This window comes from Sebastes fasciatus, chromosome 14 (assembly GCF_043250625.1).
Source record: "Sebastes fasciatus isolate fSebFas1 chromosome 14, fSebFas1.pri, whole genome shotgun sequence".
Lineage (NCBI taxonomy): Eukaryota > Metazoa > Chordata > Actinopteri > Perciformes > Sebastidae > Sebastes > Sebastes fasciatus.
Window position 1 is genome coordinate 27,387,331 of NC_133808.1, and position 17,565 is coordinate 27,404,895.

The window sequence follows — 17,565 nt, forward strand, 5'->3', positions numbered from 1 at the left end:
AAAGGTAATCGTTTTGGATAAGTACTGAGATTATGCCGGTAACAACGGCTGTGGTTCTAGTGTGATAGTGGAAGAGAGGAAAAATGAAAAGATATGAGGAACAACTGAATGAAAGAATAAAATGTAAATCTCTTCACGTACTTTTTCTATGGCAAACTACACTCTGACTTTTATATCACTTTTTTATTACATACTTTACTATGACTTTTTATAACTTTATACGACATACTATGACTTTTTACGACTTTATACGACATACTATACTATGACTTTTTACGACTTTATACGACATACTATACTATGACTTTTTACGACTTTATACGATATACTATGACTTTTTACGACTTTATACGACATACTATACTATGACTTTTTACGACTTTATACGACATACTATGACTCTTTACGACTTTATACGACATACTATACAATGACTTTTTACGACTTTATACGACATACTATGACTTTTTACGACATTATACGACATACTATACTATGACTTTTTACGACTTTATACGACTTTTTACGACTTTATACGACATACTATGACTTTTTACGACTTTATACAACATACTATACTATGACTTTTTACGACTTTATACGACATACTATGACTCTTTACGACTTTATACGACATACTATACTATGACTTTTTACGACTTTATACGACATACTATGACTTTTTACGACTTTATACGACATACTATACTATGACTTTTTACGACTTTATACGACATACTATACTATGACTTTTACGACTTTATACGACATACTATACTATGACTTTTTACGACTTTATACGACACACTATACTATGACTTTTTACGACTTTATACGACATACTATGACTTTTTACGACTTTATACAACATACTATGATTTTTTACGACTTTATACGACATAATATGACTTTTTACGACTTTATACGACATACTATACTATGACTTTATACGACATACCGTACTATGACTTTTTTATTACTTTTGTTGACATACTGTACAATGGCTTCTTTGACTTTTTTGTCATACTATACCGACTTTTTTACATATTATACAATGACTTTACAACATTATCATTGTTGTAAGAGTGTAGGTTTAGTTAGGTCTAGTTTGTAGTCTTGATTTAACAGGATACTTCAAATCACAAACAGGAGTTTGTTCCAGATATTTGATGCAGAGAAACTAAATAGTTTTACGTTGCTTTGTTTTAAGCTGCGTAACACAGTGAACAAACAACAAAGTAAGTGTGAATATCACACAAGCAGATCAGTACCTTTCAGTACTTTATAAACATATAATGAAATGTCAACACCCTGGTAGCTAGTGCAGGTTTATCTTTTTTAACTGTAGGAAATGTAGGCAAATCAAATCAGTGATTTGCTCAATATGTTTGTTTAGCTAGACTGTAGACACTTTATAACACAGGGATGTAAATCTATCATCATGCATAGTTATAAGAAACTAATTTGTGCTACTGGGAACATGTTTGAGTTTGAACAGAAAAGGCTCAAGGATCGATCCTTGAGGAACCCCGCTAGTCATTTTTGTAGTTACAGCAACAGCAAGACTTTATTGTGACGATAGAAACTGGATTAGAGTCAATTCAGAGCTCAAGTCTGTCTAATAATAATCTACGGTCAACCAATATTTTATACATATACAATATTTTCTGACTTTAAATTGTTAATTGCTATTTCTGCTGGTGTAGATAACTGTCAAAAAGAGGTTTACAGAAGTACTAATTTGTGTATCAAATTTAGTTTTTAGATGTTCCTAAACAAACAAAACATTCAAATAGTATTTGTCCTTTACTGAATTATAGTATTGATTTTCAATTCTCATTATTTTTTAGATGTATTTTATACATTGTCAACCGTAAAACAGATTATAGCTTTCTTTTAAAGGCTTGTCAGTGGAGCAGACTGAGGAACATAACTCGGGGTAAAACAAGTTAACTGATACAAGCGCATTTTTACACTGGAAAAGGATGAACTTCAGATGATTCAATCGGGATTTTTATCGACTCCAATTTTTCAGTAATCAGGTTATGGTAGTTTTCAACAAGATTTATAAACAGGATTTTTAAAAAGCTCATGTGAGAAGGGCTAGGACGGTGTAAAGAGAGATTATAAATGGAGACAATGTGGGTAGTTGTAGAAATGTGTTTGTTATTCTGATGGGTGGAGCTCTCGTCATCAGCAAGGGGGGTCCTTCTGGCTGTCAGGATCAGTGTGAGGGCTGTTTGACAGCAATGAAGGAGGGCAGGATGAAGTGTTGGGAGGGGAAAGTGGGGACTTTGGTTGTTTGTCAGAAGGTAGTGGCTGTTGTGAGAGCGTTGCGGTCGTGTCCCGCCCGCTCGCTTTAAGAGCAGGGAGGGGCCTCCCCACTGGAATGCCCAGCTATAAATCTGTGGCGCATTAAAATTAAAGGACCCACATAAAGATAATAGTCATTCGCTTTTCTCTCCCTTCTCTTCAATAATAACAGGGTATTACTTAAATAATATTGAGGGCAGGCTAGACCATGAAATTGCTCCGATTTCATTCGCAGGGGCTTTATGTTCAGGGGGAGAGAATGACCAATTTACAGGAATTCACTAGGTTTTTTCCTTTTTTTGTAATTTTTCTCTCCTTCCCCCACATCTTCTGTTTCTTTCACACAAAGTGACGGCTTTAGATATTGAAAAAAGACTGTAAGAGAGACATAAAGACATGTACCCCTGCCCTAATGAGGACCACACAGCCACAAACATCCCACTTACAAACTTACTGAGACACTTAATAACTAAATTGAGGGTAAATCACGGAAGGGATTGTGAAACCTACCGTCTCCCCATCTACACCGTCATCATTTCTACGCTTATTTGGGCTGACAGCAAGGACTCTTGGATCAATCGCCACACACACACATACGCATGCAACAATGGCGGGTCTGGTCTCCCTCATGCACTAATGATGATGTTAGAGAGCAGAGCCAAACACACAAGGCTAGTTGGAGTTTATCTCTCCTCGTGTCTCTCTTCGTTCGAATGGTCATCCTCTTTCTTCTGTGCTCAAACTCGTCTTTTAATACCTTTTTAGTTTTTTTCCCTTTAGTGTCTTTTCCTTCTCTTCTTCTATGCTTTTTCCTTCCTTCCTCCGCCTCCCTCTCCCCCCTCAGTTCTAATGCATCAGGACACTAATGAAGTGGGCCTCTGCCAAGCCAACATGACTCCACATCCAAATCAGCCCTGAACTGGTAGATGCCAGGAGCTCCCACCCCCACCTCCCCCATGTCCTCCACCTCCACCTCCTCCTCGCTGCTGTCCCTCCCAGCTTTTTACACCTCCTGTGTCTATTTGCCTTGTGCTCTTCGACCTCTATCGTCTGTAAATCAGTACACCGCAGATATTGTTTGTTACAGTCTTCAAAACACGCATTAGTTAAGGTGAGACTTATTATTTTTCTTCAGAATGGCTGGACTCGGACGCATAAATGTGTAATGTAATGTGTGCTGAAATCTAGACCCTGGTGCATAAATAGCTTCTATACTTTCTTACTGGAAGCATTTTGTGACATTGCAAGATGACTTTTGGGTAATCAGTGTCTTCTTACAGTTCAACTTTGGGAAGCATAAAATCCAGGTGAAAATCATTAAACTGCTCCTTTCGGTAAATATGATTAACAAACTGAAAAACAGTGAGCCTTAGTCATATGTCATGGAGGGTAGACAATTACAGAGAAATGTAACCAACCATAACTCCTCCTCCAAACTAAATGACAAATAAAGGTTGTATGTTATTGCCTTCCAAAATGATCCATCCCCCAGCTGCAAGACAACATCACTTTCCAGTGAAAGTGATTCATATGACTGTTTTCTGAACCTGCCACCTCTATAGTTAAGGTTCGGTTAGGTTTAAGGATACTTGGTTGAAGCTAAAGAAAGATGTTGGTTTGGGTTAAACAACCACTTTTGTTAAGGTTAGGGAAAGGTCGCGGTCATAGTTCAAAGACGACATTGGCTGTTCATAAGAAATAGAAACATACGAAGAGAGGTCTCCTAATGGTGACTACCCATAAAGTGAAAATGGTTTTTCCTCATCAAAATTTAGCGTAAGTTTGGGGCGTTATTTAGCCTCTTTCGCAACAAGCTAATATGACGTGGTTGGTACCAATGGATTCCTTAGATTTTCTAGTTTCATATGATACCTTCACTGTAGCTTTAAATCTGAGCCTGCTGATTCGCGTAAACGCGTTAACTTTGACAGCCCTAGTTTTACATTAAATTATCCAATATATGAAATGGTTAAATTAACCAACTTAGTCTAAGATGGTAAAATGCTGCTTGAGAAATAATACTACAATAATATATTATATAAACACACAAAGGGGCTTTTTTTATGGATAATGAGTACTTTTAACTGTAGTGGAGTATTTTTTAAGAAGCGGTAGTGCTTTTAGTAAAGATACTAAAGTAAAGTACTTCTTCCACCACTGCAAAACACCGTGGTGTTTAAAGTGACCGATGCGTGCTCGCTGGTAGAGTCATGCTCATTCATTTTTTTTCTAATAATGTTTTTGCAGAAATAACTACTGAACAGTACAAAGTTAGTAACGTCAGTAGAAGCTTGCAGTATATTTATCCCTTTTCACCTCCCTCTCTGGCTTTTTACTCCTCCCATCTCTGACCATTACACTTTGGAAGAGACTACATGTCACTTCGGAGCAACACAATACAGCCCTGCTCTCCCCAAAACCACAAGCACTGGAGCCCCGCGGCCAGACCAGCTCTTCACATGGCATGATTCAATATTCCTGAAAAACTTCTCTCCGTCTCACTCTTTCCCTCTCTCTCTCTCTCTCTCTCTCTCTCTCTTTCTTCTCTCTCTCTCTCTCTCTCTCTCTCTCTCTCCTGGCAGCGCTGTGAGTGCTCTGCAGTAAAATGAAAAAGTTTTCTTTTAAACGTAAATCAAGGCAAATTACGGCGCAGAACTATGAAAGAATTATAGAACATGAAATATTCATCTTCTCCTTAATGAGCTCTGGTCCTCCTGGGCCCCTAACTCTCTCTCTGTGTTGTGGTGGTGGTGAGGGGGGGGGGCAGTGTATGACCACCAGAGACACCATTAACACAGAGATAAATATATAATGAAGGAAAAATCACTTTTCTGTTAGTTTTGTGCATGACTTCACCTTTCCTGTTAATCAGTGTGTTTCTCTGATTTTCTCTCTTTCTCTCTCTCGTATTTGAATATGTGTGTGTGGTTGCGATTCATGAGGACTGGATCCGGGCTAAGGGGAGCAGATGAGTCACTGCACATTTCCTTTTTTTGCAAAATAATGTTTCTTTGATGAAAAACTGTATACACGTAATGTTATTGAGGCTAGCTGGGAGTGCAGCTGAGTGTGTGTTTGTGTGGTCATATACAGTATGTGTGTGTGTGTATATGCATGCACGTGTTTTTTTTTCCCCTCATACAAACTGTGTGTGGTATTCATTCCATTTATCTGCAATTAAACAATTAAGTTAATTGTGGTTTGCCAAAAAAGCCCAAACTCCACCCTGCAACAGTAAATAAGAGGCCACCGGGATGCACTAGAGAGAGAGAGAGAGAGAGAGAGAGAGCTACTTCCTCTCAAACAAATAGTTGTAGCATTAACAGTCTTTACCCAAAGGTAAAATAAATTAAGATTTATTTTGGGAGAAATTATTTATTGTCACAATGACAGAGATGAAGGATTTCATGTTTTATGACCTTCAATAGATTTCTCTATCGATGATTAATGATACTATTGAACCATTTGTTGTCATGGTTGCTAATATGATGTGTTATATATGTGATTTCACCTGTTCCAGACACTTTATAAGGTCATTGTGGTCCTATATATTAGGGGTGGGGGGAAAAATGATTCACCTATGTATTGTGATTTTTTAAGATTTTTAAATAATTTTTTTAATACCACAATCGATATATTTGCTTCTTTTGAGTCTATGTGGAGGTAGAAGGAAGTTACCGCTTTTATTGTTGTAGTCTGAGTAATGTGACGTCATATCCGTCAAAACGAAACGCAGTGAGCCAAAACGACAAAGCACAAAAAAAAGCGGAGGTTCCGCGTGGATACGACCTGCACCCTCACATGTTAAATGCAAAGTAGTAAACACTACACATCCAGTAAAGTATGGAAACACTTTGGGTTCTACACATCACCAGGAAAAGCAGACATCACGGCTAAAGCTGCATGCTAACTCTGTCACGGACAGGAAACGTTATTATATTGCGGTAACGTGCGGTCAAGCCAGCCGTCACTCTCATCTCCGTGGTCAAATCGGCCGACGCTACAACTATAATGCATTCAAACGGCCCCGATGGAGCCGACCATGGATGTATAGAGAGAATGGAGCTGACAGGAGAGCTAGAGACGGACATGGCGAAGTTAGCGGAAGTATACACGTGTGACTACGTCCGGTTTTTCAAAATAAGGTGTTAACAAAGAAAACTGTATAATATACAAAATACATCTATGGAAATAAGATTGATTGTATTATATTCACCAGAAGTATAAAACATTACATGTCCATTATAAATTAAATAGAAAATACCACTAATTTGTGAGGGAAATGTCTTTATTCTTTGATTTTTGGGTTGCTGGAAAAAATGTAATAAATAATGCCTGACTGATATATTTGACTTCAGGACATCTCTGACTACATACATTTGGAAAATCAAACATTTTTACCATATCAATTTTGAGATTTTCCAAAGTAAAAGTCCCTGGAGTGTATGATTCAACTTTTTCCCATCTCTAGTCTTACAAAAGTTAATAAAAATCACAATAAGTCGTAATATTGAATCCCAATAGTTAAAAATCCGCACCCAAGTATCGTGATGGTATTGAATCGGGAGATAGGTGTATCGTCCCAGCCATAGCATTTACCAGGCAGTGAGGGTCTAATGAAGGGACATTATCGAGTTGCATTATGGGAAATACAGCCGTTTCGGCGCTTGAGCAATATAAGGGACTACTGTAAAAGTCAGAAATCTCAGCCTCCGCTGCACCAATTTTGACCACTCTTGCTTTAATTGGCCTCTCGTCTCTTTATGGAAGTGCAACACTAAATGGCTCACACTTGATAATCACCTTAAAAGAGAGATATGACTTTTTCACGGTGTCGACAGGAGCAATTTGTTGCTGCTTGGCAATAAGCGCCTTTGTTTGCAATGTCAGTAAAGCACCTTTGGATTGAAGTGAGACACAGAGAGAGAGAGAGGAGGAGGAGGTAGAGGAGGAAGGGGGCAGTAGTTGTTACGTCTTGTTCTAGTCCACCACTCCTGGGCTCTCAGCCCCAGTGAGCGGTCATATACACACACGCACACACACACACACACACACACACACACACACACACACACACACACACACACACACACACACACACACACACACATAAACAACCCCTCGACTTGCAGCCCGAAATCAATTTAGCAAAAACAATAAAGAAATTATTTATAAGGGCAGACTCTGCCAAATTAGCTGTGGGACGCACTTAACTGCTAAAGCCGTATGAATAAGAGCTGTGGAGCGAGCACCAGGACCGTGTCAGTCATGAAGAAATGTGATGCTGCTGAGGTTACTGACATGCAAACACACACACACACACAGCACCTGCAGACTTAATAGACACACAGTGCGAGATCTCCCAGAGCCCCCCCAACATGCAGAAAATGGCTCACGCTACTGTACATCCAGGCCAGTCCACACACACACACATCACGGGGGTACAGCTATGTCTCAACGCAGCATTCATATTTCATGTGTATTGTGGTCGGTTGCTACAGTTTTAGAGGACCCTCTTATTGTCCACAACACAAAGGAGTGCTCACATTACCAACTATCAGTGTGAGATGCTGTGTATGAGCATGTGTGGCAGATGGGACACATGTGTGGTCTGTGGTGGCAGGCTGGCTGGAGCCTGAGGTTTGGTGAGGGGGCTTCATCTGGGACGTTGGGGGGGTTTGAAGACAGCATATTTACACACACACACACCTCATTTCCCATTAATAAATCACCAGTGTTTCGCCACAGTTCATGCCTCTGGAGGTGGGTGGGGGGCGGTGGAGGGGTTACAACATGGGCGTTATGAGGGTACACTTTATTTTTAGTCTTTGCTGAGAGGAGCAGAGGAATGTGTTAATGGTGCCACCACAGCTTCCTCCCAGTCTTCCCATCAGCCTTTAATACAGAGCTCTGAATGGGACGAGAGGGTAAAGATTGCTTGGTGGTGGTGGTGGTGGAGGAGATGCTAAATGGTAAGTTTCAGCATTTGCCTGTTTTTGATTTATGGCATATGGTACGTACTATATGTGGGATATAATAGCTCTGCGTTGGGGGGCTGGTGGTTAGAAATACTATCTCTCAACCGGAAGTGTGTTTGAGCAACCAGTGAATTCAGTTTGTGTGGCTGACCCTGACCTTTGACCTCTTTACAGTGGAGTCATTTTCTGTTGTTGTTTCTCTGGACTCCAGCACATTGGATTTAAAGGAATAGTTCAACATTTTTTGGGGGAAATGCACTTATTTGCTTTCTTGTAGTTGATGAGAAGATCAATATCACTCTCTAATTTGTAGCTGGAGCCTGCAGTCCGTTAGCTTAGCTTACGATAAAAACTGCTCACTGGTTAATATGTTATATAAGAGGACACGTTGCGTTGTTACAGAGGCTTACAGTATGTGCCGAACTACTTCTTATAATATGAGGTTTGACAAAACAGTCTCCGCTCAAGGTCCATTTAGTTGCTATTCTGGACCTTTCTATCAGATCATATTCATCAGCAGATAATTTGCCAGTTGTCATCAAAAAAATGTCATAGTATAGTATGTCATAAAACGTCATAAAAAAGGTTGTATGCCATAAAAAGTAAAAAATCTCATAGTATGACATTAAAAAATATCTGTAAAATGTACCGTAAAAAAATCCTAGTATAGTATGACATTAAAACATGTCAGTAAAATATAGGATAGTATGACATAAAAAGCCATAACAAAAGTCATAGTATAGTATGTCATAAAAAGTCGTAAAAAAAGTTGTATGCCATAAAAACTAAAAAGTGTCATAGTATAGTATGACATTAAAAAATGTCAGTAAGATATAGGATAGTATGTCATAAAAAGTCATTAAAAAAGGTAATAAAGGTCATAGTATATAGTATGTCATAAAAAATATCAGTACAATATGTCATAAAACGTTATAGTATATAGTATACCATAAAAGAAAGTCAAACAAATGTCATAGTAAAGGTGTTTGCAGTAGAGGCCTAGCAGAATGTTATTAAGGACCAGTGTCTGCTGAAGTCAGAGTAGAATCATCGATTACCTGCAAAGGAAATAGTTTATCTTAGGGCACTATGTATAAAACTACCAACCATCCAATGAACTGGAGTACAGAGCCAACCAATCAGAAAGTGTACATAGAGTGTAAGAATATGTTTGTTTGTATTGTCTTATTTTCATATTTCTGTTGTGTCTGCTACTTAAATAGCAGATAAGGTATTATCTATACAGCCTGAGAGGAATAAAGACAGAGATAGACGGGGTTCAGTGGGAGGGTTGCAGTAATGACAGAGGACAACACATCACTGTGTTTCCTGCATCGATCTCCCTCAGCCCTCCTTCGGCCTCGGCCTCCCTCCTCACTAACTAATGGGGCATTTCCTCCAGCACCACACCACCCAGCAACACTGTTTACTCTTCAGTCCACTGGGGCACGCACACACACACAAACACATGGGCACACACAACGAGATCAAACAGTACAGTACACCAAATTAATATAATGAGGAATTAATAACAGCGGATGTGGTCTCTGACGGCGGAGAGATACAGCTTCATCCTTTTCTGTCTTGTGAAGTGTGTGTTCAATAGTAACCATCGCTATCATGGGCTGTGGTGGGAAGTAACTAAGTACATTTACTCACTACATTTTCTGTTACTTTATCCTTCTACTTCACTACATCACAGAGGGAAATATTTTACTTTTTACTAGGGATGGGAAAATACGCCTATCTCCCGATTTGATATTATCATGATACTTGCTGTGCTGATTCGATTTGTATTGCGATTTTTAATTCAATTTCAACAGATGTAATGCATCTTAATGCCAGGTGTTACATCCACCTGGACATGGAGATCTGAGGTGCAGCTGTAAACATGTCTGATTCTCACCTGTGTGTCCTGTGGCAGGTGGAGGACGGTGTGCAGCCTCTCGGAGTGATGGTGTCTGGACTCCTCCTCGTACGCCAGGTCTCTGTCGGGCTGCGGCAGCGCCAGGAACCTCCGGATGGTGCACAGGTTCTCCCACAGGGTGCGGTTCTCTGGGCTGGGGTTCTCCTTCCACCGGAGCAGCTCACACAGCCAACCCTGGAGACGAGACAGAGAAAGAAGGTAAGGGTGGACAGGAAGGAATACTTACATATTTTGAGAAATACGCTTTTTCGTTCTCTTGCTGAGAGTTAGATGAGAAGATGATACAACTCTCATGTCTGCACAGTAAATATAAGGTGATAGACAGTTAGCTCAGCTTAGCATAAAGACTGTAAACATAGGGAAACAGCTAGCCTTTTAGTGTAAAAGCGATAAATTGTGGATTTACAGAGGGTTATGTGCAGTAGAGCTGCAATGATTAATCAATTAGTTGTAAACTATTGAAATTATTCTGCAACTATTTTGATAATCAATTAATCAGTTTGAGTATTTTTTTTACAAAATAAAGTGCAAAATTCTCTGATTGCAGCTTCTTAAATGTGAATATTTTCTGTTTTCTTTCCTCCTCTATGACAGTAAACTGAATATCTTTATGTCGTGTACAAAACAAGACATTCAAGGACGTCATCTTGGACTTTGGGAAACACTGATCGACATTTTACACCATTTTCTGACATTTTATAGACCAAACAACTAATCGATTAATCGAGAAAATAATCAACAATGAAAATAATTGTTAGTTGCAGCCTGTGAGGTTGCCAGGCAACCAGCGGCAACTCCAGCCAGGCTAGCTGTTTCCCTCTGTTTCCAGTCTTTATGCTAAACTAACCTGCTGCTTGCTGTAGCCTCATATTTGCCATAATCTTCTCATCTAACTCAGCAAGAAAGCAAATAAGTGTATTTATATGATAAAATGTAAGACTATGCTGTCTTATGAATACATTTTGAAGGAGGTGTTCCCCCTAAAAGAATATCGCAGTGGCCCATCCTTGTATTTCCTGTTTTATGAAGCGTTTTATGAGCCTTCTCCGGCTGTGGAGCCCAAGAATCAACACCTCTTAACTACTAGCACTGGGTGGTGAAGGAGGACCATGAGAGAAAGGAGACAAAAGGGAAAAGTAAGATGGGAAACAACAGACAAAGACAAATATGAGTGGAGGGAGATAAAGAAGTAACAGAATTAAAGTTGAAAAAGTTATAAATGCGCAGTGTGTGTGATGTAAATGTAGGAGAGGAAGATGGGGGGAAGGAGAGGTGGAGAAGATTCAATTATATCTGCTAGACTGGTTCAGTTTGTGACACCAGCTGTTGTGTTCAACCAGCCACCTCGGGCAGCATGCACCGCTAATAGCCTGATCATCTCTCTCTTCCTCTCTCTCCGTCCTTGCGGCCAGCTGCAGCAGATGGGTGCACTGAGCCGTGACCCTCAGCCACCCCCAGACCCACCAACCTGGGGGACCTCCCTAACTGCACTCACACACACACAAGCATGCATGTACTGTATACATGATGCATGCATCTCTACATATTACCGTTCTCACGCTTACACCTGCTAACGCATAGACACATGTTTGAATGGACTATATCCATAAATGAAGGGATTTAGCTCAGGTGTGTTTTTGCTCTCTTTATAAAAATAATTTAAAGATAAAATTGTTTTTTTGTTGTTGTTTGTATTCTAAGTAAGCTAATCGAAGATAATCAATAAGGTTATGAGTAATGTGAACGCTAAGAGAGTCAAAGCTTGCTGTGCTATGTTTAGATTTTTTGTAGTGGGGTTGTATGTATACTCCTCACGATCTGCAAGGTAAAATTACTGCTTTTGTGAATGTAGTCTTGTGGCTTTGAAGAGAGCGATATAACGGCTTCAGTTCCCCATCAGAAAGGGCTGTCTGACGACGAGGCAAAGCAGCTGTGGAGCCACCAGACTCCATTCACAAAAACAGTAATTTTACCTCACAGAACATGGGAGTTGCTGGTCTACCGCTACATCGATCGGTTAGTCTGTTTGTGTTATTGTGTGACTTTTGGATCCGAACTAACGTGGGCGTCCACAGCAGTACATCGCTTAGCTTCCCTTGCTGACCGCCATCTAGGTTACTGTATGTAATATACTGACCATAAGGATGTGTATATACTGTATATGTAGCAGCGTCATCATGCAGAAACCTATGTCTGGTCACGTGGGAAAAAGTTTTTAGAACATACGTACTTCGACCAACATTTTCCTCCTTTTGTTCTCAAAAAAAAAATCCCGTCCACACAAGTACTGTTTTAAAGAAAGCGTCACATTATTCATAACCTTATTGCTTAGCTTACTTTTGGTAACCGACGTCACTGCGTTTTGCTTTACGGCTGAGTGGGCGTCTCCATTTGAAAACTGACTATTGCGATGCCCTTTAGAAGTTACCAGCGGCTCACTGGGCTTGTGTTCAGATTCAAGGAATAATATGCTTAATATTCCAGATAATTTCTAGAGAAATTAAGAAAAACATGTATTCATTAAAATAGCTCCAGTTCTGCAGTAAATCACGTTATCAGAGCTCTGAGGAAACAAAACAATCCAGAGCTGTTCATCATCAGCTCAGTGACAGGTGATACAGTTGATGACTGAGTGTGTACGCCGTGGCAGCGCTCCAGCTCTGGTCTCTGCAGTAGTGTGTTTTGGCTCCTAGTTTTGTGGTTTTTATGAGCTTGTTTTGACATACATATTTATCAAGCAGTGAATATCTTAATGTCTTGACTAAAAATGCTCCTTCATTCCTAACAGCCAACATCTTTTTCACCAGTGATTCCCTCACCTGGCTCTTGTTGGCGGCGACCTTAGCGAACAGCGCTTGGGACACCTTGGCTCTCTTCATCTCCTGCTGAATTTCGTCGTAGATGCCTGACGTAATGTTGACCAGCGACTCCAGCTTCAGCGAGAGGTCGGGGACCGGGCCGCACGGCTTTGGCTGGAACAGAGGATCAACACGGTGATGTAACGCACAGTATTAAAGGGACTCTGAATGGTTGATGTTTGACGAGGAGACGCCATCAGATAAGTTTGGATGGCAGGAAATATCATACAGATTCTTCTAAAGAGATTCATCCACAAATCATTTGTTTACGTATGAGGAGAGGTTATCAGCTGGCGATCTGAGAACAGACGTGTTCCCTGTGCGAGCATCAGCTGCACATCTGCAGCGCACATCTCCACATGAATTTTGTTTACAGATCAAAGTCATTAAGTCGTCCTCTTTTGTCTTTCTTTGTTGTTTCTGTTTGAATGAACATGTATTGGCTCTGAGAGCTTGTATACACAGCGTTTGAAGTCGTCCACAAGACATGTACAGACCAGCGAGCTCACATTCCCTCAGTGTAAACGATGCTGAGATTATTTTACATAGACATAATAAGAATAGCACAGCCATGAATGGGCATCAGAGGGAACGTCTTATCACTGAATTGTTATGTGCACATGGAAAGAAACGTCCAAATACTGCATAATGTCCTTTATGTTTACAATATGCTCCTATGATGCTTTGAAGCTGTTTTTCCATTATAAATGGGATTTGTTTTAAGACAGTGCATGACGTGCTGCAGTCTGCTCTGTGAGGGCGAGTCAAAGATGGTTGATAACTCACCGAGTTGGAGATCTTAGCCTTGTTCTTCCAGATGGAGGCCCAGGTATCAGGAGTGATCTGGTCATCCAAGCCCCTCTCCCACACTTTCTATGTACACACACGCAAGACACACGGCACGTTACAATCACATGTTTGCATCACATCATCTCAACAACACCACTGACTACATGTAGGGTTGGGTAGTAACGGATTACATGATCAGATTACAAAGAATAAGTAACTACAATCAGCGCAGATTACACTTGAAAAAATTTGCAATTAGTTTATAGTTACATTTTCAAGGATTACTTGATTATGTCTTTAGAAATAAGCATGTTTTTGTAAGGCTAATTTGATTTCACCAATTCTAACTGCCGAATATGTTCTATGCAAGGCTGTCAAAGTTAACGCAAATTCATTTTAACGTCATTCAATTCTTTAGCTGGCTCAGTTTTAAAGCTAGAGTGAAGCTACTGGCACCATATGAAACTAAAAAACCTGAGGAATCCATTGGTACCAACCATGTCATACTAACTTGTCAAGAAGGAGGTTAAATAACGCTCTAAACTTGCGCTAAATTTCTGCAAGGAAAAACGATCATCGCCATTTTCAAAGGGGGCCCTTGACCTCTGACCTCCAGATATGTGAATGAAAACGTGTTCTATGTGTACCCACGAGTCTCCCCTTTACAGACATGCCCACTTTATGATAATCACATGCAGTTTGGGGCAAGTCATAGTCAAGTCAGCACACTGACACACTGACAGCTGTTGTTGCCTGTTGGGCTGCAGTTTGCCATGTTATGATTTGAGCATACTTTTTATGCTAAATGCAGTACCTGTGAGGGTTTAAAAAATTGTCATGTAATTTGTATTCAGTAGCTGACTACATTTCAAAGTAATCTGACCCACCACTGGCTGTGTGGTGCACTAACCTGTGAGAGGCGTGGCGGTCCGGGGTTGGAGGAGTTGGAGGCGGGGAGGCCGACCGTAGGGTTCATGGTGCGCTCTCTCTCCTCCTGGTAGATCCGGTCTCTCTCGCTCTCAGACAGGATCAAGAAGTTCTGCATCGCTTTCAGATTCACCAGCAGAGACTGCGAGGCGGTGCGAGGGTCCTCCTCCTTCCGCAGGATCTCTGATAACAAACCCTGGACAGAGAAGACACACGAGGAGACACATTTACTCTGTGAACTTTACAGGAACCAACAGTCCAAACCTCAACATTATTACAAATAACTAAAAACAATTATAATAACTTAAAGGAAAAGCAGGAAATCCTCACATGTAAGAAGCTGGAACAATACTGGTACTTATCAATTAATCAACTAATAACTTCAGCTGTACTTGTATTAACTGTTGGGTAGTTTAATTTATGATAATAATATAATTAAATAAAACATTTTATAATATCTTGATATGTTTTGTATGCAAAAAAAAATTGTAAAGCACAAAATATGTCAAATTTGTACTTAAGTGCAGCACTTGAGTTAATGTACTTAGAATATACAGTATTAGCATATAGGTTGGATGCGCACACAAATACACAGACACACACACACACATGCAAAACCTGACTGAAACACACCTGGCCTCTATACCAACAGGTCTACCTCCATTACATTGGTCTAATGGGGCGTGTGGTAACCAGTTTAGCACAGGCTGAATGCATCAGGTGTTTGTGCTGCTGCGAGGGCGGGGAAGGAGACTCAATGACCCAGCGAGCTACCCTGCCACGCTTCCGCTAATCCCACTGAAAATACCATGAGGTGGGTGACCACACAATTATAGTCTATCAGTATCTATTTATTTATTTCTATCAAATACGGCGACTATCCTTTCTCACCTGAACTAGAACTATGATCTGTTTAGTCTGACTCAACGCCACCACAGGATGATCTATATTATTATTCAGATTATCTCCATCCTGGTTTATCTGACGCTACCCTCTCTTATCCTTGACGCGTCACCTTGCTTCTCCTCTTCCTCTGATCATTTCACCACCACACTGTCTCCTAATCTTGACCAGTCTGTCCTGTATTCCTACCTGTGTGCGGTTGAAAGCCACACGGGCGAACACGGCCTGGGAGACACTAGCTCTCTTCAGCTCGTCTCTGACCTGCTGGTAGATTTCACAGGAGACCTCGGAGGACGAGGGGTTGCTCCCGGGATGGTCGCCGACGCCTTTGGACGAACCCCGAGGGATGGGCGGGTGGTTGAGGAACTGCTGGTTGATGGCCTGCGGGTGCTGATGGGCCAGCAGGCGGCTAACGGCTAGCTGCTGGTTGATGAGGTGGGCCATGGCGAGCTGTTGACGCACCATCTGCGGGGAGAGTTGAGGGGAGAGCAGCCCACCTGGCCCCAGCAGGGGCTGCAGGGCGCCGGGTGGAGGCGGCGGGGGCGGATGAGGCACCTGGCCCGTACGGAGAGGAGGGCTGTGGTGGAGGGGGCCGTGGGGCGACGGCTGCTGTTGTTGGGGAGGAGGCTGCTGCTGAGGCTGCTGGGAGGGCGACTGCAGATCTCCAGACACCGCCTTCAGGAGGGGGCTGCCGGCTCCCAGGTGACTGAGCTGGGCCAGGCCGGCCAGGTGAGGAGGAGGTCTCTGGCCCAGCACGCAGAAGTCGGCCATGGTGTCTCTCTCTACTGGAGAGGAGAGGAAAGGAGACAGTGAGTGTGGTCAAACAAAGAAAAACACCTTCACATGAGCAGAAAGATCGAGAAGAGTCGTTACTTTTGATGTCAGCAGGATCTCGTCCGGCCCACATCTTCTCCAGGTAATCTACTGCTCAACAAAACACAAAGACAATCAGTCAGAAAGGAAAGACCTGATGATGTTGATTTATATATATGACCAAACGGTTGACAACAATCTCACCTCAAGGTCCATATAATGAAACTTGAAGCTCAACTTTTAAGCCAACATGAACAAGACGTCCTCCAAAAAATGGAAAATTGAACATCTGCTGGTGGAGCGACCTTGAGTTGAGATTGATTTGTCAGCTGCTGTTTCCAAGTAAAGAATGAACTTTGAAGCTCATGAACGCGTTTATATAAAACTCCACATACAAAAGATTAATATTCGTTGTCAGGAAAAACCCCAGCTTGTCCAGTTGAGGGAGTTTGTACCTATTGCACCTATCCTCCCGGGCCTCTAGCTCTGAGCGGCAGGTGGAGCAGCCAACGTGATGTTATGAATCCTACTACAGTGAAGGCATGACCCACCCTACTCTGCCTCTGATTGGCCTACAACGATGTTGTTACCCTAACTCTAACCAATCTCACTCCTCATGCCTAAACCTAACCAACCCAACCAACAAAGGCCGCAAGTACTAGCCAATCAGAGGCAGAGTAGAGCAGGTCATACCTCACTATAGCAGGATTCGTAATTTATCTTACCACTCGCCCTCGCGATCTCTCTTTCTCTTTTTTTAATGAGTCTGGAGGCCGACAGCAGAGCCTAACTTTACATTCAATTATATCAAACAAAGAAAAATGTTTTCACCTCGTCCTAAATCGATACTAGAGTACTTCCTTGTTTATGAATGAAGCAGTACACGAGTTGAAAGTTCCCCCGAAAATGTCCCCGGAACTTAATTTAGACCAAACACAACAAGTTCAAAAGGTTGAACTTGTCAGCAGCGAGGTCTGTCATCACCCCATCTTCTCTCTCTCTCTCTCTCTCTCTTCCTATATCCATCTTTCCGTTCAGGCTCAGTGTTTAATGTGAT

General features: G+C 41.3%; 2 protein-coding genes across 5 annotated transcripts in view; one reads left to right on the forward strand and one right to left on the reverse strand.

Moving 5' to 3' along the window:
- The window catches only part of plcl1 (phospholipase C like 1), a 275,924-nt gene that overhangs the window by 158,327 nt on the left and 100,032 nt on the right, over positions 1–17,565 (forward strand). The gene's annotated exons all lie outside the window — the stretch shown is intronic.
- Positions 1–17,565, reverse strand: part of satb2 (SATB homeobox 2) — a 57,309-nt gene that overhangs the window by 3,323 nt on the left and 36,421 nt on the right. For 2 of the 3 annotated variants that reach the window (XM_074657608.1, XM_074657607.1), the window contains exons 7-12: positions 16,569–16,619; positions 15,885–16,480; positions 14,776–14,988; positions 13,863–13,949; positions 13,038–13,190; positions 10,198–10,392 (exon numbers count right to left, since the gene is read on the reverse strand). In XM_074657608.1, coding sequence (XP_074513709.1) covers positions 10,198–10,392; positions 13,038–13,190; positions 13,863–13,949; positions 14,776–14,988; positions 15,885–16,480; positions 16,569–16,619 — 1,295 coding nt within the window. The remainder of the gene's footprint in view (positions 1–10,197; positions 10,393–13,037; positions 13,191–13,862; positions 13,950–14,775; positions 14,989–15,884; positions 16,481–16,568; positions 16,620–17,565) is intronic. The other variant, XM_074657609.1, reaches the window with a different exon arrangement.